Below are 23229 nucleotides of genomic sequence, written 5' to 3'. Positions count from 1 at the left end.
AAAACAGAGACGAAAAATTAGCAATTAAAAATGAAGCCAAGACACTGCAGAATCAAATCTTTGAGACAGCTCTATTGACGCTGATTTGGACATAAACTTTGGAACGAATTAATGCAAAAGCAATACGTGAACGTGAAGAAACTGTGGATTTAAACGTGTCAATTGGAGTAGAAATAATGACATCTATTTTGAGATTTGTTGGAGACGTAAGAAATATGTTAAGCGAAATTGAACTAGAAGCCAAAAATATTTTTTTGCGAAGACGAGGATATATGCTACAAAGATGTTACATCAACTGTTAGATGATTTTCTACGCTAGATAAAGAAGCAATCAAGACGTCAGTTAATACTTTATATGTGAAATATAAAAAATATGTTGATGAAACCAAAGAGATCTTGCATAATGAAATTACCCATTCTATAACATTATGCCAAAAGTTGAATAAACATTTATAAAATTTGGTGTCATCCAGAATGTAAAGGCAACATTTCACAATATTTTACCTTTACTGCAAGTTTATTTCACAATATCAACTTCTAATGCATCAGGCGAGCGGTCTTTTTCGGCTTTAAAAAAAATAAAAACATATTTAACGCCAAATTTGAGTCAAGAAAATCTAGACGCATATCACTATTGTATTATAGAAAATGAAGACCTGGATCAACTGAATTGTGATAGTATTATCTGAGATTGCTAATGCCTACTCAAGCAAAAATTGATCTAATTTTTGTCATATTTATTATGTATTTTTTTAAAATATTTTTTGTTTTTCATGTGTTGTTTTGTGTAACTTTCTGTTTTTTTTTATAAATTTTTAAATGTATTTTTGAAGTTATACTTCTTTACGGGCGTAATGACGGTGAAATTTTATATGGGAAAACCTAGCGACCGGGCGCATGCGCATTATAACTTTGTTCTGATTGGATGTTCAAATGACATGACAAAAATTATCCAATATGGCAGCTGTGGCACAGCTGTGGGACTGCGTTTGGTTATAATGTATGCTTGTTGCGTTTTAAAATTTGTAGGAAGAGAAACAACAAACAAAAAGTTAGTTAATGGTTATACTGCCTTTTTAAATAGTTTTCATATTATATTTTTGGACTTATTTACATAGAAGAGATGATTGTTTCATGCCAATGTGAAAGCTCATCAAACTGTGCCTAGTATGAGTGCCGCAGATCTCGCTTATTCAAAGCTAAAGAATCTTTCACTGGTAAGTGTTTTATAAATAGTTGATCAAATTTTGTTATGATATTTGAACATAGCCACTTTGCACGACGCAAGTGATTGCGAAATTTATTAGTCGTTATACGGGCTCCGATACCTACCTTGAACCTACCAAAATACATAAGTAGTATGTAATACTTTTATTTACATAATTTATATTTATATTTACATAATATATTGTCTTCTTACTCTATGTTTTGTTGTATTTTTTCAATTCTAAATCATTTCAATTCAAAATCAAAATAATTTAATTTACATAAGTTAAAAATGTCAAAAAGGTTAATCTGTTTAGTTAGATGATCTTCGCACATAATGACAAGCTGTCTCTGTGGCGCAGTTTTAATGCGAGAGAATCCCAATACAACGCAAATACCAGCCGCGTGGTAAGTTGGTTCGAATCCCAATAGAAACTTTTATTTTTTTATTTTTTTTTTATACATTTTATGATTGTAAGTATATTTATTATATAATTTTATTTTCAGAAAATACGTATTTAGTTAAAAAATTTTCCGACAATTAATGTTCAGAAATCATTTCTGGCATTTTTAGTGTGTTTGTGTGTGTTTTATTTTTTTATTATTTTAATTTTTGGCACTGTTTTAATAAAAATGTTTGAGAAGTAGTAAGTATAAATTAATTTAATATTTAAATAAAATATAAATAAAAAGTATATTAATTTCGTTTATAATCATATAATCATATAATAGAAGTATAACTTCTTACGTGCGTACAAAGTACACACACATTCTTTTTTTGGAATATTTTTTACGTTTGCTATTCTTTTTGTTTGCTAAAAATTCTGTATGGATTTTACGGGTATAAATACATGAATGTGTTTTCTTGTAAAAAAATCTGACAACGAGTAGCAATTAAGGGGCCCCTAAATATTCAGCGCCCAGGGCCCGAAGTTAGGTTAAACCGGCACTGATTATAGATAGCAGTACGTGAAGGGTTTAAAGTGTGAGTGAAGTAACAATGTACATATTTTAAATGGTATTTACTTTTTCGCACGGTTTTTTGGCACACTTTCATGTAATCGAATATCCTTATTTTTCGCGTTGTCATGGTGATGACATGTGAGCAATAAATTACAACAAAAATTTTGACAGTTTTGTGTTTGAAAGAAGTTTGAATTTTTAAATGTCAAAGTACTAAAAATTGTATTCTAGTGACGAAGAGTTGCAGTTTTTTTTATTTGTTTATCGTAGATAAAATATTGTATGGAACGGTGCGTGAAGTTTGCATTTTGCGCACTTACGCGATGTATAGCACTTGCACCGCTCGTGCTCTAAACATCGCGTGCGTGCGCACAAAGCATACTTCACGAACTGTTATATATATATATATATATATATATATATATATATATATATATATATATATATATATGCATAAGTTTTTAGTTTGTGAAAACTGTCATTATAGATAGAAGTGCGTGGAGTAACAATGTATTTTAAATGGAATTTACTTTTTCGCACTGATTTTTGGCACACTTTCATATAATCAAATATCTTTAACTTTCGCGTTGTCATAGTGACGACATTGAGCAATAAATTACAACAAAACTTTTGACAGTTTTGTGTGTGAAAGATGTTTGAATTTTTAAATGCCAAAGTTCTAAAAATTGTATTCCAGTGACGAAGAGTTGCAGTTTTTTTAATTTGTTTATCGTAGATAAAATATTGTATGAAACGGTGCGTGAAATACTTTTTCCGCACTTACGCGATGTATAGCACTCGCGCCGCTCGTGCTCTAAACATCTCGTGCGTGCGCAAAAAGCATACTTCACGAACTGTTTCATAAATAATTATTATGTCGTACTGGATCATTTTTGTGTTTTTATTGATTATTTACCAACTACAGAATAGTATACTTTATGCCCGCGCATGAAAGTATAGATGTTCTTCAATTCCTTATAGAGCGAGTCACTAGAAAATGCTCCAATAACGGACTTGACATAAATACATCAAAGACAAAGTTAGTGATAATTAGTAAACAAGACGTTGGCCCTATGCAACCAATAAGGAACTTGCACATTTTTTTTTTATTACATAATAATGTTCAGTTTTGTTTAAAAATGAGATTTCCAAAATTTCACGCTTCAAAAACTCTTAATAACTAAGAAATACAAATTTGAAGTCTTCTGCGATATAAAATACAGTAGAACCCCGAAAATCCGAACTAACTGGGGGGACAGCCTGTTCGAATTCTGAAAAGTTCGGATTATCCGAAAGTTAGGCTAACTAGTAGCAACGCTAGTAGTTCAAAGCTTTCATTGTCGTTGATTTTGAGTCGCCAAACATTCTCGCAAGATAAGTTTATGTTTAATGTTTAACCTTTATAAGCACTATATATTCGTAATTAAAGTACGTATTTATTTTTAAGAAAATTTTTAATGTCCAAGTCTTATTAATCCTACATTGTTTAATTTTCTGGTTTTAGTCTGTATAATAAACATGTTTTTAAGTTTTTTTTTGTCTTGATTTTTTTAATTTTTTTACTTTCCGTTGGTTCGGATTTACCGAACGTTCGGATTAGTGGGGTTCGGATTTGCGGGGTTCTACTGTAGTTCAAACGACCCGTAACGTCACTTAGTTTTATTATATAGTTATGATTATGGTTATATTTAGGTATATTCTTCTTCTCCTTCTTTAGTTTATTGGCCTCCACCTACTTCGGTATTTGACCAGCTCATAATGTCATTAGAATGATTAGAATATAAAAATACTTATATTCTAATGACATTTATCGTATGTCATTGTAATAATATACATATACCAGTTTGTTGAGATTGGAGTTTGATACAAGTTTTTAAAGGAAAGGAAAGAAGGTTTACTATGGAAAATAAAGCCATTTTGTAAAATTACAAGTTTTCTATGAATAGTTCAAACGATCAAAAACACTTGTGACATCACAAAACTGTATTTTTTACTGACGTTTATAATGTCCAATTTAAAATTATATACAATTTTGTTTACTTTGTTGATGCAGAATGTAAACATATAACCGGATGACGTCACGACGCGTTTTGGCCTGGCTGGTATAATTTGAATTTTTAATCGTCTTTAGGGGCCAAACGAAAGACAAAAAAATTTTTATTTATCTTTGATACATGTTTTAAATTATGTTCTGTTGTGATAATATAATATGAAAATATAGTAGGAGAGGAAGACCAAAGACCTGGGGGGAGACGATAAGGCAGGACATGTTGGTAAAGGGGATTAACATTGATATGACCCAAGATAGAATTGTGTGGAGAAATGCAATTAGGGAAGCCGATCTCGCATAGGGATAAGGCAAAGAGAATGATGATGATGATGATGTGATTTATAACATTTTTTTCGAATTTAAAATTTTATGCAAGTTCCCTGTTGTCAGCAATGAGCCGATTACAAAAGTTAACCATTTTAAATAACTAGGATGTTGTTAAATGAGGCACTAAAGATGATGTTGTTAAATGAGGCTCACGATGAAGAAATTAAAACTCTTATAGTAACTGCAAGAGAAGCATTTATGAAACTTAGATCTATACTATGCTGACCTTACAAATAAGAATCATGTTCCTAAAATGTTACGTGTATCCTGTAGTATTTTTATATACTTTGACGTAAGTTAAAAAACTTTGTATTTAGACATCTTTTTACTCATTAGTTTAATTTTTTATTGTAGCATTAGCTCTGATGATGACACATATGTCGAAAGCGCTTAGCTAAGGAAATTAAATATTTTTACACACTTTAATATATTTCTCTTTTTTTCACTTTCTTCATTCATTTAAGTGTGTACAAGACTTATCAGTCTTTCAACTATACGGATGAACCTGGATCATGAAGGTTAATATGATGAACAAATTAGAAGTCTTCGAGAGTTGGTTATATCGTCGAAAGCTCAAAATATCATGGGCATAAGTCTTAAACAGAGTAGGTCAAGGCGAAGGTGACTTGACGAAGATGATAAAAAAGAGAAAACTTGAATATCTGGTCCATATGAGAGGTAGCAGATACTGGTCACTGCAGTTAATACTCAACGGAAAGATCGAGGGAGAAAGAGAATTGGTAGGAAGAAATATTCGTGGCTCCGAAACCTTCATCAATGGACTGGACTATCAGCAGATTAATTGTTGCATGCTGCGCAAGATCGAGAATAATATCGGCAAATTGTCATGGAGGAGTATTTCCTCCTCGAGCGTTGACTATTGCCTTTGCATCAAATCTTGAATACAAGCCTGAGAAATCATATTTCTTAGCTCCCTTGGTTCTAGCATCACAGAAACACGATTTCTTTTCCGAACGTAGAAATTGAATTTAAATTCGGGCTATATGATGCCACATCTTTCAAATTGAATCTCACCAAGGTAAGCATTCACTATTCTAGTGACTTTAGAACTTGCGTTATCGTGCAATGACACGAATCTGTCATATCCATTAGGGTCGGCAAATGACAAAACATATCTTCTAAAATGTTGTCAATGTACATGGGAGCTATCATTCAGCCATTCACCTCCAGAAGTTCGGTATATCCTTCCCAAGTTATACAGCCGTATAGCATTGTCGTCGCCACCAAAACTAACGCTCTGTATGAGGTTACAACTGGCATATTGTTCGTCAACTCTTCTAGCATCCATAACTGAATTCTGATCTCATCTGTGAATAAAACATTTTTCCACTGCACGATAGTCTAATTAACAAATCTAACAATAAAACACTGAAAACGTTTGTTTTCTATACTTCCACAAAATTTATTACAACTATGTGACTACAGCTGTTTCAGCAGAGTGATTGATTACTATGGGTTTGCCTTTTTAAAGTCTTTAACTGAAGAGGTTGAGGAGTGGGGAGCTGTTTGTCTCGAATTGGTCATTCAGAATTATATCTGTATTTTTCAATTTATTAATTTCCATAGATTCTAATAAAGATAGCTTAAGGCCTTTATTTTTAATATGCAGAATTTGAAACTGTTCATTAAAAGAACGATTATGATCTAGAAGGTGAAGTGCGTATGTAGAAGTGTCTGTTTTTCTATTGTTGAAAGCCCTTTTGTGTTCTGCTATCCGTTTGTCAAAAGTTCTGCCAGTTTGACCGATGTAAGTTTTCGGACAGTCACCACAAGTTAGTTTGTAAACACCTCTCTGTAGTTGTTTTCTCTTTCGGCTCTTATTGTTCTTAATATATTTGCTTAAGTTGTTGTTAGTTCTGAAAGCTGCTGTTATTCCTTTCTTTTTTATGTATCTGCCTATTTTGTTGTTATCTTGCCAGTATATGTGATAGAGCAGAAGGTACTGGATTCTTTCTGTGGTGGTGGATACACTAATTTCAGGGCTTTCTTATGGAGTTTTTGGTTTAAAATTTTGTTAATTGTTTGTTCGTTACAGCCATTGTTTACTGCTATTTGTTTAATATACCATATTTTTGATCTTAATCGACTGGGTCATGAAGAAGGCAACGAAAAATAAAACAGGAATTAGATGGAATGCTTTCGGTCATCTTGAAGATCTAGACTTTGCTAATGATATATGTCTGGTGTCCGAAAAAAGACAACATATATTATGCAGTAAAAAACAGAAAAGGTGACAAAAGAAGCAAGAAAAATAGGATTAGAGATTAGCACAAGAAAAACCAAACTTATGAAGATGAATACGGAAAGAGAAATGGGTATATTCATTGAAGGAGAAGAAGTAGAAAATGTACAGAAGTTTTGCTATCTGGGAAGCATAATTGACGCTAGCGGTGGAACAGAAGAGGAAATTAATGGAAGGATAACTAAAGCCCAAAATGCGTTCTATATGCTGAAGAAAACATGGGAGTCCAATAAATTAACAACCAAAACCAAAATCAGGATATTTAATACAAATGTAAAGAGCATTTTGCTATATGCAGCATAAACTTGGAAAATAGAGAAAAAGATTATACAAAAGGTTCAAACATTTGTAAATAGATGCCTTAGACGAATATTGCAAATATATTGGCCAAATCGGATAAGTAACAAGGAACTTTGGAGAAAAACTAATCAAGAGCCGATAGCCAAAACGATAAATAAACGCAAATGGAAGTTTATTGGACACACATTAAAGAAAAATTAAGATGATATAACCAAACAAGCCCTGGATTACCAACCAACTGGAAAAAGAAAACAAGGCAGACCAATGACATGCTGGAAAAGAAATATTACCAGAGAGCTAGAAGACAATGGGTTAACATGGAAAGAGGTGAAAGCCCTGGCCAGAAACAGAGATGAATGGAGGGGGACTGTAGAGGCCGTATGTTCCAAATGGAATCAAGAGGAGTAAAGTAAGTAAGTTTAGAAAACGAACGTTTTCAGTGTTTTATTGTTAGATAAAATGAACTTCCATCAAGTAACGGTCGAATCCATCAATTAATTAACAAATTCTACTCGACACCTTTTGTCGTTTTGACAGATCCGTTGAACTTTGGCAGCGAGTCTCAGTTTTAGGTTGGCATCTTTCAACTTTCTTCTGATTGTTTTAGTATTAAGATTTAAGATTAATCTGTCTTGCATTTAACAACTCGTTTTTAAGATGCGTAAATGTCAATGAGCGACTTTTTAAGCTCTGAAGAATTAAAAAGCGGTCCTTTGCGGCGCTTATACGCCATTTTCTTCACTGATCCAATCTTCTTCTGTAATTTTTAATGTTTCGGGAAACCTGTTTAAAACTTTTGACATAGCAGATTGGGTTATATGGAGGCGCCTTGCAATATCTACATAATATATACTCTCATTAGATACAGTTACAATTTGTACTAGTTCGTATTCATTTCAGTGTCTCACTGGTGTCATTATTTTATTTTATAAAATGAAAAAAATGTAACCATTTATGTTTTGTCAGTGTCAGTTGAAACTACTGAACAATCAACAGACCTTACAATTTTAGGAAAATATCTTTCAACAAATCAGTCACTTACAATAATTGTTACATAAAAACTATACATATTTCAAAATATCATGTCGAATGTCAAAAAAACGTCAAAAGTGAAAACCAATATTTTAAATTTCTCCGAAGAAAATATTAGTTTTTAGCGTTTTTTTTTTTCATTAAAGTTCTACTGTAGTTCACCTACGATTCAGACGTGTTTATCGGCAAGAGTAAAACCAAATTAAACAATATCCGATTAAAATTGTGTCTTAAAATAGTTGTTCAAAGGTGGTATATAAGGAAGTTTGGATAGAGTGTTCAAAACCAATTAAATGGACCTGCAAGTCGGGGGGAAACCCCCTGACCCTGTACCCCCAGATATACCTCAAAAAAAGATAAGTTTAATTAAAGATGTAAGTATGGATATTTATCCAGTCGGACAGGTGACAACCTTTAATAAAAATAACATTTGCAATGAAAATAATCCGGTAAGTACTGATAATAATTTATTAATTAATCAAAATTCGTCAACAAATGATAAAATCGACAATATTATGTCAAAAGAAAGAGAGGAATTTGTGTATGTAAGTACTGATTTAGGGCCATACCATATTTATGTTGAAAATAATACAGCTGAATTCAAAGGCAAATTAAATGCTCTCAAAATTGGAGATATAATTCTCTCTAACTTCCCGCAAATAGATAACAAAATTATTAGTATTGATTCTATAGGTCGGAATAGGATTAGAATCAAGTTAAAAGATTATAAATCAGCGAATTTTCTAATAACTCATAAAAACGATAACATTTTTGTTAAAAATAACTTTGTATTGTACATTCCAAAATTTATTCTTCATAGACAGGGCGTCATTAGAGATATTGAACAAGACTTTTCGGATGAGTATATAAAAGGTAAAATAAAACCATTTGATCAACATTGCAATTTTGAAGTTTCTAACGTCAAAAGAATAAACCGTAAAGTAGAAAAAATTACAGATGAAGGTAAGTCAATAGAATATGTAGCTACTAAGTCTTGCATTGTTACTTTTAAATCCCAAATTTTGCCAAAATATATTTCTATTAATAAGGTTATTAAGGAAGTAGAACCCTACAAACAAAAGGTACTATTATGTTATAACTGCCTCCGTTTCGGCCACCTAGGTAGTCAGTGTAGAAGTAGACCGAGATGTAGTAAATGTCAGGAATCCCACACCACAAAAGATTGTACTAGTACTGACTACCTACCACGTTGCTTTAGCTGTCAAGGAAATCACCTTACAACTAATTTATCTTCTTGTCCAGAATTTAAAAGGCAAAAAATTGTGAAGGAAACCATGAGCTCTTCCAATGTTAATTTCTTTGATGCAAATAAACAGGTCCCAAAAAATACATACGCCAACATAGTCGCTCTTAATACCTCTGCCATGGAAAATAGTGTAATTTCCTCGACAAATTATCCCCAACGGATTCAATCTGGACTTACCCCATCTAGCATAATACAGTCTCATTCTTCTCAACCCCAATTCTCGCAGACCCAGAATTTACAACCCAAATCGTATAAAAATAATTTTACTAATTACATGTTTTCTTCTCCTACATCTTCAAGCCCAAACAAAAGGCACAGGCCAATTAGCCCTAATCCCATTGAAATTTCAAGACAAGAAATTCTTTCTCAACCAAACTCATCTTTTGTCTCGGGAGGAATTTTTAATAGTCAACATTATTTAAAAAACTCAGTTGGAGTAAAATCACAATCAGAGGAATTAAATTCAACAATAAGTTTAGTTTTAGAAGTAGTTCTCAATATTATAAATAATATAAAACAAACAAACAATTTTAATGTATCAGAGTCAGAAATAGTTCAATTAATTAGTAATCATGTAAACCAACCCTTGTCTTCAAATTCGCAGACATCACAAATATGAATATGCTGCAATGGAATTGTCGTTCAGCAGTAGCTAATAAAGTAAATTTAGAATATCTGCTATATCAAAATCAAATTTCCATAGCATTACTCTCAGAAACCTGGTTTAAATCAAAATACTATTATAATTTTAAAGGTTATAATTGCTTTAGATCAGATCGTGCAGACGGGTATGGTGGAACTGCCATTTTATTAAAATCAAACATAAGATGTGAAGAAATAAATCTTAAAAATAGACACCCTTTCACTCATAAATGTATTTCAGTTCAAATTTTTCGAAACAAAAATCCTATTACTTTGTCTCAGTATACATTGAACCAAAAACCCAGATATCTGAAAGACAATGGTTGGAATTCTTTACAGATATTCCTAAGCCTTTTATTATTGGTGGCGATTTTAATGCCCACAGTATCGCATGGGGCTGTGAAATTGAAGACAATTATGGTAAAAAACTTTTAGAAAGTATTGATCATTGTAATTTGATATGTCTGAATGATGGGTCGCCCACATTAGCAACTAGTAACAGTCCATCTGCTATTGACTTAACATTTTGTACTCAAGATCTTTCAAATTTTTTAACGTGGAGTGTCTTACAAGATCCTCATGGATCCAATCATCTTCCGATTATCATAAACATGGAAACAGATAATACAACTTCATCTCCAACTGAAAACTTTCATAAGATCTGGAATCTTAACAAGGCCGATTGGGACTTATACACCTCTGTACTAGAAGCTGAAAATTCTCCCGGTAATTATCAACAGTTAATAGCAAACATCAATAAAGCAGCCAATTTAGCAATACCGAAGTTTTCATCTAACGTCATACATAAGAGACAAATTTCAAACCAATGGTGGTGCGAAAGTTGTAAAACTGCTGCTGATAACCGTAAAATTGCATACGGAAAATATAAACAAAATCCTACAAGGAATAATTTATTTGAATTTAAGAGACTTGATGCTGTCGCAAAAAAACTCTTCAAGCAAAAGAAAAAACAGAATTGGATAGAGTACTGCGAAAGCCTTAACTCCAAAACAAAAATCAGTGAAGTATGGAAGAAAGTAAACGCCTTTAAAAACCGCAAACAGTCCAACAAGTTTCCAATAAATCCAAATTCAAGCTGGCTAGATGAATTTCATAATAAAATATCTCCTCAGTGGGTACCTTCCCAATATTTTCCAGAATACAGCGAAACAGTTTCAAGGGATAAGTTTGGCTTAGAACAACCATTTAAATTGTGGGAGTTAGATCGAGTACTTAGTCAACAAAATATTTCATATTCCATGATATACCATATAACACTTCAATATAAAATATCATTATTACATATTTTTAATGAAATTTGGAATGACACGTCACAAATTCCAGAGAGTTGGAAGGAATATATTCTAATACCTATTAAAAAACCTGGAAAACCAGAAAATTCTTATAGTTCATATAGACCAATATCCCTAGCTTCTTGCTTCCTAAAGACGTTAGAAAGATTAATAAAAAATAGAATTGAACACTGGTTAGAGCAAGAAGATATTTTCCCAAAATCTCAATATGGATTTCGAAAATCAAAATCAACTCAAGATGCGATAACTTCCTTAGTCTCATCTATACTAATAAACTTTACTGATAATGCGTATACTATGGCTGCTTTTCTAGATGTCCCTTCTGCATTCGATACCGTTAATTTGGACATTATGTATAAAAAACTAGTAGACATTGGTTTTCCCATCAACTTAGCTAGATTTCTGAGGACACTGTACACTAATAGATGGACGGTTTTAAAAATCAACAATTCCATCTCCACTCCACGTCTTACAAATATAGGACTACCACAGGGTAGCATATTAAGTCCAATGTTATATATTTTATATAATATTGATTTAGAAAATTGTATTAATAGCACAACAAAGATTATTCAATATGCTGATGATGTAGTAGTTTACACATCCCACAAATCATTGGATATATGTAAAAATAATTTTAATGTCTCAATTAAGGCTGTTCTTAATCACTATCAAAATATTGGTTTAGCAATATCAGAATCTAAAACAGAAATTTGCATTTTCTCCAGAAATCGTCAAATTCCACAAGGTCATTTGGCAGTAGGTCAAATTCAATATCCTATTAAAAATTGTATAAAATATCTCGGTACTTATTTGGATAGAAAACTTCTATGGAAGGATCACATGCATCATATCATAAAAAAGTCTGAAAATGCAATGAATATTCTACGAGCCTTTTGTAGAACTAATTGGGGTGCCGATCCAAATATAGCACTTTTATTTTACCGTACTATGATTCGTCCTATTTTCGATTACAGTTGTCATCTGTATGGAACTGCTGCAAACACACATTTGAATAAATTAGAAATACAAAAAAATAAATGTCTTCGACTTTGTCTTGGATATTTGAAGTCTACACCCGTTAATATAATGGAAGTTGAGGCGATAGAACCACCCCTGGAATTTCGACGACAGTTTTTAAGTGATAAATTTATTACTAGAACTATAGGAAAAAATACAAACTATCTGCAGGATATACATAAGTTATCAATTTTAGATCTAACTCATAAATATTGGACAAAGAAAAAATGTCCCCTTCTTGTAGATAGTTACTTGAAAATATCTCAATACCGAAGTACTTTCTATACTTATGAAAATCAAGTTTCACCTATGTATTCCCATATATTAGAAGAAATTTTCTCAAAACAAATTAATACTTTTTTATGGATATTAATTTAAATCCAGCCGTTTTTCAATTATTTATACTTCATAAATGGCCACATTATCAGTTTTACTATACAGATGGATCCAAAGTACAAAACAAAGTAGGATGTGCAATAATCAATATTCAAAGTGGATTTAAAAAATTATTCAAATTGCCTTGTGAATCATCGATATACACCGCTGAAATGATAGCGATACTTTTTGCTTTAAGACACATATTTAGTAACGAACCCTATAGCTGCATAATATTTACAGACAGTAAGAGTGTCGTTGATAGACTAACTAACGTACATAAGTACCAACAACTCAATCATATAGAACTGGAAATTATGACTCTTTATAATAAAATTGCAAATTTAGGAAAAAACATCATTATATCATGGATAAAGGGACACGCAGGCATTAGGGGTAACGAAATAGTAGACAGGCTAGCCAAATCCGCCCTAGAAATAGGTGAAGAACTTCCCATGAACTTACTACCCATTTCGGATATTGATATTATTAGTAGACGACACCAAAAAGAAAATTGGCAAAGGTATTATCGAAACACGAGAACTGGTAGTAATTACAAACAAATGCGACCTGAAATTCCCATTAAAAGATGGTTTCATTCTGTATCAAATCGCCATTTCATAAGAGTTATAAATAGATTGAGATGTAATCATGCTCTTACCCCCCTTCATATGTACAGTCTGGGTCTCACAGAGTCACCTAACTGTGAGTGTGGAAAAGAAGGTAATCTACTACATATTCTCCTCGAATGTTCACATCAATCAGTAAATATAAACAAATTTTATGATAATCTTAATATATTAAAAATTCCACTTCCCGTCTACCTGAACAATTTGATTTTTTCTGAAGAGATTAATATATTAAAAACAATTTACGAACATATCAAAAATTGTAAATATAGATTGTAGCAATAAAATTTACCCTGTATTTAAGAAATTTTGTTAAAACAAAGCAGGCATGTTTGTTAAAACAAAACAAACATGTTTGTTTTTTCACTTAGCTTCCATTCGTCGTGGTAGTCAGACGTGCGTAGGAAAGAAGCTTGTTTTTTAAAACCGGTGTCTATAAATTAGATATTTAAATAAATATTTTGTGAACTTTAAAAGTAAATTAATTACACCAAATAAAAAAGCGAAATCGGAATAAAAACATTAAAAAGTTATGAGTGCAGTTAGCGGGGGCGACGCCCCCGATAAAAATGTTTTAGAAACCCAAATGGATACAGAACATGCAACATCTTCAAAGGAGGAGCTATTAGGATTCCAAAATCTTGTTCCAGTTACACAGATAAGTACCACAAAACTTGTTAATAATAAACCCATTATCGATAATGACTTTGCTAATGTACACACTTCAATAACAAATAACATTAACAAAGAAGTAGGAACAAAAAGGGAGGAATTTCTTTACCGACAAAACGACCTAGGACCTTTTTACGCGTATTTAGAAAATAATTCACCCGATTTTAAAGGCAGATTAAACGCGTTAAGGATAGGTGACATTATTATCACAAATTTTAAAGAAATTGATGAAAAAATTGTAAGCATTGACGCAGTAGGAAGAAATAAAATACGTATAAAATTTAAAGATTATAAATCGGCTAACTATATCATATCTAAAAAAAATGAAGCAATATTTATAAAAAATAATCTAGACATATACATTCCTAAGTTTCTTTTAGTTAGACAGGGCGTAATAAAAGATATTTCCACAGAATTTTCAGTAGAGTATGTTAAAAACAGAATAAAAATGTACGATTTACACTGTAAATTTGAAGTCCTTCAAGTCACAAGATTAAATCGAAGACAAGTAGATGAAAACGGTACTCAATACATTCCAACAAAAACATGCGTAGTTAGTTTTAAGTCACAAGTGCTACCAAAATATATAACAATCAACAAGGTACTAAAGGAAGTCGAACCATACAAACAAAAGGTGCTATTATGCTTTAATTGTCTTCGATTTGGACATACAGGTGGGCAGTGTAAGAGCAAGGCTAGGTGCGATAAATGTCAAGAATCCCACAACTCAAAAGATTGTAAAAAGACCGATCTCACTCCAAAATGTTTTAACTGTTCGGGGGATCATTTTACTACAAATTTAAGCGCCTGTCAAGAATTTCAGCGTCAAAAACTTATTAAAGACGCTATGTCTTCCAATAATATTAGTTATCAAGACGCAAACAAACAGTTCCCCAGAAACTCCTATGCAAAAGTAACATCCATAAATACGGAACAAACTACAAACCTCTCCTGCCTCAAAACTTTCCCTCCATTAAATCCCAATAATTATACACCCACCCAATTCCCATCAAATCCAATTAACAAAATGTCAACTAATAATATATTCTACAATAATAATTCAAATAGTACAAATTCTCGAACATTCAAAAGACAGAGACCAAATAGTCCAGATCCAACATTAATTTTGCATAATGAAATTATATCTTCCCCTAGATCTCAATTACCTACGGGAGGAATATTAGACAGCATTAACTATAAGGGAAATATTAATAATAATCCAGTTGCATCTCCTTCAGACTTGAGCATGATAAATTCAATATTAGAATTAGTTATAGAAATTGTCTCAAAAGTTTTAGTAACAAAAAGTATAAACATAAATAAGGAAGAACTCGAAAACTTAGTCAAATTAACTATAAATGGAAACACGTCATCACATTCTCAGACCTCAACCATGCAATAAATATCCTTCAATGGAACTGCCGTTCGGCAGTTTCTAATAAAAATAACTTAGAATATCTACTAGATAGGGGCAACTACTCCGTTGCACTTCTATCGGAAACATGGTTTAAAGCAGAAAAATACTATAATTTTAAAGGCTTCAACAATATTCGCTGTGACCGGCACGACGGGTACGGCGGCTCTGCCATTTTATTAAAATCAGACTTAATATACCAAGAAGTCTCAATTCCAACTACAATCAACTTTGAGCATACTTGTATCTCGGTAAATTTTCCATATATACATAAAAAAATTTACTTTGTTTCAGTATACCTTAAACCGAGAACTAGAATATCATTACAACAGTGGATTAACTTTTTGGAACAAATTCCAAAACCATTCATAATTGGGGGCGACTTTAACGCACATAGTTTGGCATGGAACGATGGATATGACGATATCTATGGCAAGATTCTTTTGGAAGCTATCGAACAATGCAACCTAGTAATTATAAACGACGGATCACCTACATTAGCAAACAATAAGAAGTCAGCTGTAGACTTGACCCTCTGTACACAGGATCTGACACAACTAATTACGTGGTGTACTTTAGAAGAACCTTATGGCTCTAATCACTTACCAATACACATACAATTTGGAAGGAATATCCCACCTGCGCAAATTAAACAGACAAAACATAATATATGGAGACTCAAGGCTGCTAATTGGGATGTATACACCGCTACCCTTGAAGCAACAGAACCAAAATCATCACTAATGGGCATTATCGACAATATTAACAAAGCTGCCGACAAAGCAATTCCGTTACGAAAATCAAACGCACAAAATAGAAATCATTGCTCAAAGGACTGGTGGAACGAAACCTGTAACATAGCTGCTAAAGCAAGAAAACAAGCTTTCTTAACCTACACACAGGCTCCAAATCTTAATAATCTAACAGAATATAAAAGACTTGATGCAGTAGCTAAAAAAACTTTTAAAGAAACTAAGAAAAAAAGTTGGATAAATTACTGCCAAAATCTAAATCAAAATACACCAATTAAAGAAGTGTGGAACAAAGTAAACCGATATAAAAACCGAAAACAAGCGAATAAACCCCTAATGGACCCCAAAGAAGACTGGATAAGCGAATTCCACACAAAAATCTCACCTCCATGGGTCGAAAACAACATTACTCAACAAATAGCTACTGTAAATAGGAACACTTCTTTCCTACAATCGTTATTTCAATTATGGGAACTCGATCATTGCATTAAATCAACAAATAATAAATCTCCCGGGGCGGATAACATTTCATATAATATGTTGCATAAAATGCCCTTAGACCATAAGAAAGCCCTGTTGGAATTGTTCAATTCGATTTGGATAAATAGGATTCCTTTTCCACCGATGTGGAAAGAATACATCATAGTACCTATCAAAAAACCTGGAAAACAGAATGGAAATGCAGATTCATATAGACCCATAGCTTTATCATCGTGTATATTTAAAACCATGGAAAGAATGATAAAGAACAGGCTTGAATATTGGCTAGAAAATGAAAAAATATTACCTGACTCACAATATGCTTTTAGAAAGGGAAGATCTTCCTTGGAACCCCTAACGATACTAGTAAATGACATCTATCTAGGATTCACACACAAATACAGCACTTTGGCCACATTTTTGGATATAACTTCAGCATATGATAATGTTCAAATAAATATACTAGAAGAAAAGCTCATCAATATTGGTCTACCAACCTCCTTTGCCAACTTCATAAAATCAGCTTACTCTAATCGATCAGTTTCCTTAAAGATAAATCAAGAAATTTCGGAATCAAGAATATGTAGATCTGGATTACCACAAGGTAGTATCCTGAGCCCAATCCTCTACAGCCTGTACACAATGGATATAGAAAATGTTATATCACAAAAGTCTAAAATCATTCAATACGCTGATGATGTTGTTATTTACACCAGTAGCAAATCAGAGGACAAATGTATAGAAAATATCAACACTGAATTTATAAAAATCCAAAAATACCTAGACAACATGGGACTTTCCATATCCGAGTCCAAAACCAATATATGTATTTTCTCTAGAAACAGAAATAACTATCAAAGACAACTAACAATAGGAAAATATAAACTCTGTATTAGTAACTCTGTAAAATATCTTGGTCTGCATCTAGATAGAAAACTATTATGGAAGGACTGTATCCACCAAATTATCAAAAAAACAAGTAATTCTATAAATATCCTAAGAGCGTTTTGTAGAGCAAAGTGGGGAGCAGACCCAAATACGGCTTTACTATTCTACAAAACAATGGTACGATCAATAATGGATTATGGAAGTCAACTCTATGGAACAGCAGCAGATACACATCTAAATAAAATCGAGATACAACAAAATAAATGCTTAAGAGTTTGCCTGGGATATCTTAAGTCAACGCCCATAAACATTATACAAGCTGAAGCCGTGGAACCTCCTCTTAAACTAAGAAGACAACTATTGAGCAGAAAATTCATGATAAAAACCATTTCAAAAAAAACTTCTTACCTCAATAGTGTACAGTCACTAACAGTTCAAGTTTTGACCCATAGATACTGGCACTTCAAGAAAACCCCCCTCATAGTAGAATCGTTCTCAGAAATAGCTGACATTACAGATATACTCTATTCCAACCAACTCCCTCCAATTTTAATTTACTCACCTGAACAAATTTTTTCACGTGAAATTAGAACCTACTATTTTGAAAGTGAAGAAGTAGCAAGTATCAATCAAACAAAGTTCAACGAAACAAAAAACAAATACTGGCCAAACTATGATTCTATATTCACTGATGGATCAAAGTCAAAAGAATATACCAGTTGTGCCTTCTACCATTTTGAGGAAAATACTGACAAAAAATTTATTTTACCAAAGGAAGCTTCCATATACACTGCAGAACTAACAGCAATAGTGCAAGCTATGAAATACGTACTCGGCTCTAACCACGACAAATTTATAATATGTACGGACAGCAAAAGTGCAGTAGATAAACTTAAAAATGTTAAAATAAATAGATCAGTTAATCATATTGAAGCAAAAATCCTGTATTTACATAATGAGATACACATCAAGAATAAAGTCGTCATATATCTATGGGTAAAGGGACACGCAGGCATAACAGGTAATGAAATGGTGGATGCCTTAGCAAAAACAGCTCCAACATCAGGAGAAGAACTAAATCTTAAACTACCCCCGTCCGATTTATTCTTAAATCAAAGGAACAAAATAAATGAGATGTGGCAAAACCTATACAGTGCATCAACAACTGGAACAAACTTTTGTAAACACCAGCCAAGGATCCCCAGAAAACCATGGTTTCACAAAATACCAAACAGAAACTTTGTCGCCACAATAAATCGAATACGTGCAAACCATGCACTAACACCTTATTATAAACACAAAATAAAAATTACAGACGATCCACTGTGTAGTTGTGGTAAAATGGGTACATTGGTACATGTTTTACTTGAATGTCCAATAAATATTGTAAACATTAATAATCTATATAAAAACTTAATTCACTACAAGATAAACCTTCCAATAGACCTAAATTGTATTATTTTTTCAGGAAATAATAATATACTTTATGTACTTCATCAACACATCATAAATTGTAAACTAAAATTGTAAAATTACTAACCAATTTTGTAAGCAATTCTGCAAAACAAACTAAATGTAAAGCATTAAAGGAAAAAAAAAGGTGAATACAAAAAAAAAAAAAAAAAAAAGATAATAAAAAAAAATAAACCAAGTAAAAAAAAATTAACCAATTAAAAAAAAAACAAAAAAAAAACAAAAAAAAACAAAAAAGAACAAAAAAAAAACAAAAAAAACAAAAAAAAAGAAAACAAAAAAAAAAATAAAAACACATACAAAGAGGGCTAAAACCTCCGCGGCGTTGAACCGGGTTGATGCTCTAGCGCGGAAGGAAAAAAAAATTAAACACCTTACACTTTACTAATGCTACATATTACTAACAAAACAAATGAATACATCATGCTCAAGTTTGATACTATGAAACAATTTACACAAACTATATATACAATCTAACATAGTCTGGCTAATTGGTCCTCACCAAAGCCATAAATTCCACGAAAAAAAAAAAAAAAAAAAAATGTTTGTTTTGTTGTTATTTTGTTTTAAATCCTGTAGATTTAAGTAATTATTGTATATTATAATTGAAAAAAGAAAAGAACAAAAAAAAAGAGAAAAATAAAAAAAAAACAAAAAAAAAACAAAAAAAAACAAAAAAAAAATAAATAAATAAAAAATGCAAAAAAAAACAAAAAAATAAAAAATGCAAAAAAAAAACTAAGAAGATGTAAACCTCCGCGAGGATGAATCGGGTTTACGTGTTAGCGTAGTAAAAAAAACAATTTATAAAAAATAACAATAAAAAAATTAATAAAAAAAAACAAATTAACAATATAAAAAAAAATGCAAAAAAAAATACAAAAAAAAATACAAAAAAAATACAAAAAAAAAATAAAAATTTACAAAAAAAAATGAACAACCAAAACAGAGTATTATTTAGATAATAATTGTAGATAATAATGTTAGTTTGTTATGTATTTAGAGTTAGAAATACAGAAAAAATTCCTCTGATTGAAAAATCAAATTTGTTTGTTTTTAAAATAACAAAATGTCTGGCTAATTGGCTCGGCCAAGGCCATCAAATTCACTCAAAAAAAAAAAAAAAAAATATCATGAATCATATTATGTCAAAACACTTGCACCGCCTACTAAATACATAAAAATGATATCGGTATCAATATAAGTTTACCATGATATTTCGTAATTATTTTAAATTATGGTTCATAACATAAATATTCCATATTTTTGTCCATGGGTATATTTACAGTTCTTCCAACAGATATTTGCACATGCATGAAATTATTTACGAATTACTTTTTATACTCAGCTTTTTTTTACTTACAGAAACTAGTATCGCAAAATTAAGCTGCTTGTCCATAAAAACCACACTTGTCCAAGTTTAAACTAGAATAAACGATACGTCATGTTTTTGATACATTATTTACTAAGACATACTTTTGACGTTTATCATTTTCAGTGACATTGGCGCATTTGTTGTGTTTAAAAATGGTTTTTCATGTTATTTAAACTAAGTCTTTGTTGGTACATTTCATTGTAATTTTTATTTTCAAACAAAAATATAATAAAAAAAATGCAAAAAAAAATAAATATTTACAAAAAAATATTTACAAAAAAATATTTACAACCAAAACAGTGTATTATTTCGATAATCATTGTAATATGTTAGTTTGTTATGTATTTAGAGTTAGAAATACAGAAATAATTCCTCGGATTGAAAAAAAATTGTTTTTAAAATAACAAAATGTCTGGCTAATTGGCTCGGCCAAGGCCATCAAATTCACACAAAAAAAAACAATTGTTAGAACGACGAACGACTAACTGTTGTCCTCTCTTATTTGATAACATCCGGTAATTATTTACTTTTAAGATAATGTGACAGGTAATATTTTTAACCTACAAATTGTCAATATACTACATGGGTCTGGGTTTATTTTCGGGATTACTGGTTAACTTTTTTTTTATTCATTTATTATAATTCTATAATTATCTTCATATTAGTAATAGTCGGTATGATGTTCAAGCTGTTTAATGTTGAGTCCATCAATCTTTTCACTAGGAAAAAATGATCAAACACTTCAATAAAATAACTTTATAAAATACGTCCACCGGGTTAATAGCCATTTCCTAATGACTACATTGACAGTACGTTTCACTTAATGTTTTGATTTAACTTGTTTGTAAATCAATCATTACGTTTGTGCAAAGATCCGTTGGAACAACTGTATATATATTTATATAGGGTAGTTTTTTATGTATACCTGCTCTTTGGCTTTTTCCAAGAAGTCCAGATGACCGACGTGGAAGAGATCGAAAGCTCCAGCAACGTAGATAATCTTATCGCCGGGTTTCGGAGATTTTCCATCTGAAAACTGGATAATCTTCTGTGTAGTCGGCAAAAACTGCGAACAACCTGTCCAAGGAGATCTAGCGAATGAGTCCTGGCCCATAGAAGAAGAATGTTCCCGAGCGACATCGTACTCATACTGACCTTGTTTAAAATGGTTCCTCGTTAGTAATAGCATCCGACCTACCAAATCCGTCGTGGAGACGCCTGCTGTCCGTTGGACTTCCCTAAAAAAATTGTTTTAAAGTCAATTTAAATGTATACATCATATAAACTGCGGGTCAGAGAAAACGGGCTACCCACAAAATTTAGAAAATTTTATATTTTTTTATATATTTTTCTATTTTATTTTAATTTCTTATGTTAATTAAATTATATGAATTATCACGTGTACTGAGAAGCTAGACTGAGCCTGTAAAACGGTATTAAACCATAAAATTTATCATTCATCAGAACTTTATTTATGCATCAACGAAGCTTCGTGGAATTGATTCAGAACAGTGTGAACTATTGTAGTGTTCTAAAGAATTTCTGAGATATCTTAGTATTACACTGGCCTCCTTACAATGAAGTGTATTTCTTAATAACGATGGAAAAATATCGAAAGTCTGTTTCAGGAACATTGCTGGAAAATGGAGCAAGCCAAAGTTATGTGACAAGACAATTGAGGCCCAAAAACGAAGTTTTGATATAAATGCAATCTTTGCAATCCTATTTCCATAAGGTTTATGGGATGGCACTACATAATTTGTCGCGAAATTCTAATTCCAAATTTTATGGAATTAGACAGCATTATAACTGCTCTGAACAATAGTAGAATAGACTACCGGTTTACAAAGTTAGTACAAACATTGTACCAAAACGCCACAATGCGTGTAAAACTACATGATACCGGGGTGTAAAGCTAGTTCGCGTCCGTAGTAGAATACTACACGTGCACCCTGGGTAACGCTAAATGAACTAGCACAATAGGCAGCCAGACAATCTAGAATCTCTAGATCTCCTGGCAAGAACACATTACAATAATAAGATATGCCTCCAACCAACAACTTAAAGGGACCTTCTCAGGATCAAGCAACAAAACGACTCGGACCAAGCGTCCGAATATGCCATTTAAATATAGAAGGTATTAGTAGAAGTAAATGTGAGTACCTTCAAAAGGTACTCATTGAAAATAATATCGACGTAGTCGCAATTCAGGAAACCCATGTAGAAAACGAGGAACAAATTCTCGCTAGAGGAAGAATTCATGGCTACGATTTACTGGGTGCAACTTACCACCCAGCTTATGGAGTAGCAACCTATGTCCGAAACAAAATAGAAAATGCACACATATGTTCTACATCAGACATAAATAACATTCATACCGTTACCGTACAAATTGGCGAAATTACTGTCAGCAATATTTATAAACCCCCGGCAGTCCTGTGGCCTCCGCATGTTATTCACGCCCACCCACACCCCTCAGTGTATGTTGGAGATTTCAACAGCCATCACGAACTCTGGAGGTATATACAAAGTGATCAAAACGGCGAGGCTTTGATAAACTGGAGCGAAGGGGCTGGCACGTATTTAGTCTTTGACGCCAAAGTTAGGGGAACTTCTCGATCTGCAGCCTGGAGGCGAGAATACAACCCAGACCTATGCTTTGTCTCCACAAACGAAAACAATCAACCCCTGGCAGCTTCACGTACAGTGCTCCCAGATTTTTCACATAGCCAACATAGACCAGTTGTAATAGAAGTTGGCATCAAAATACCAATAATAACATCTTTCC

At 32.1% G+C, this 23229-nt stretch overlaps 1 protein-coding gene across 3 annotated transcripts in view; it reads right to left on the bottom strand.

The window, feature by feature from the left end:
* LOC114327283 (ethanolamine-phosphate cytidylyltransferase) overlaps positions 1-23229 on the bottom strand; it is a 56709-nt gene that overhangs the window by 15176 nt on the left and 18304 nt on the right. For 2 of the 3 annotated variants that reach the window (XM_050646623.1, XM_050646624.1), the window contains exon 3: positions 21367-21679. In XM_050646623.1, the coding sequence (XP_050502580.1) occupies positions 21367-21679 (313 nt within the window). The remainder of the gene's footprint in view (positions 1-21366; positions 21680-23229) is intronic. The other variant, XM_050646625.1, reaches the window with a different exon arrangement.

The sequence above is a fragment of the Diabrotica virgifera genome, chromosome 3 (assembly GCF_917563875.1).
Source record: "Diabrotica virgifera virgifera chromosome 3, PGI_DIABVI_V3a".
Classification (NCBI taxonomy): domain Eukaryota; kingdom Metazoa; phylum Arthropoda; class Insecta; order Coleoptera; family Chrysomelidae; genus Diabrotica; species Diabrotica virgifera.
This window is presented reverse-complemented; position numbering and strand designations above follow the sequence as displayed.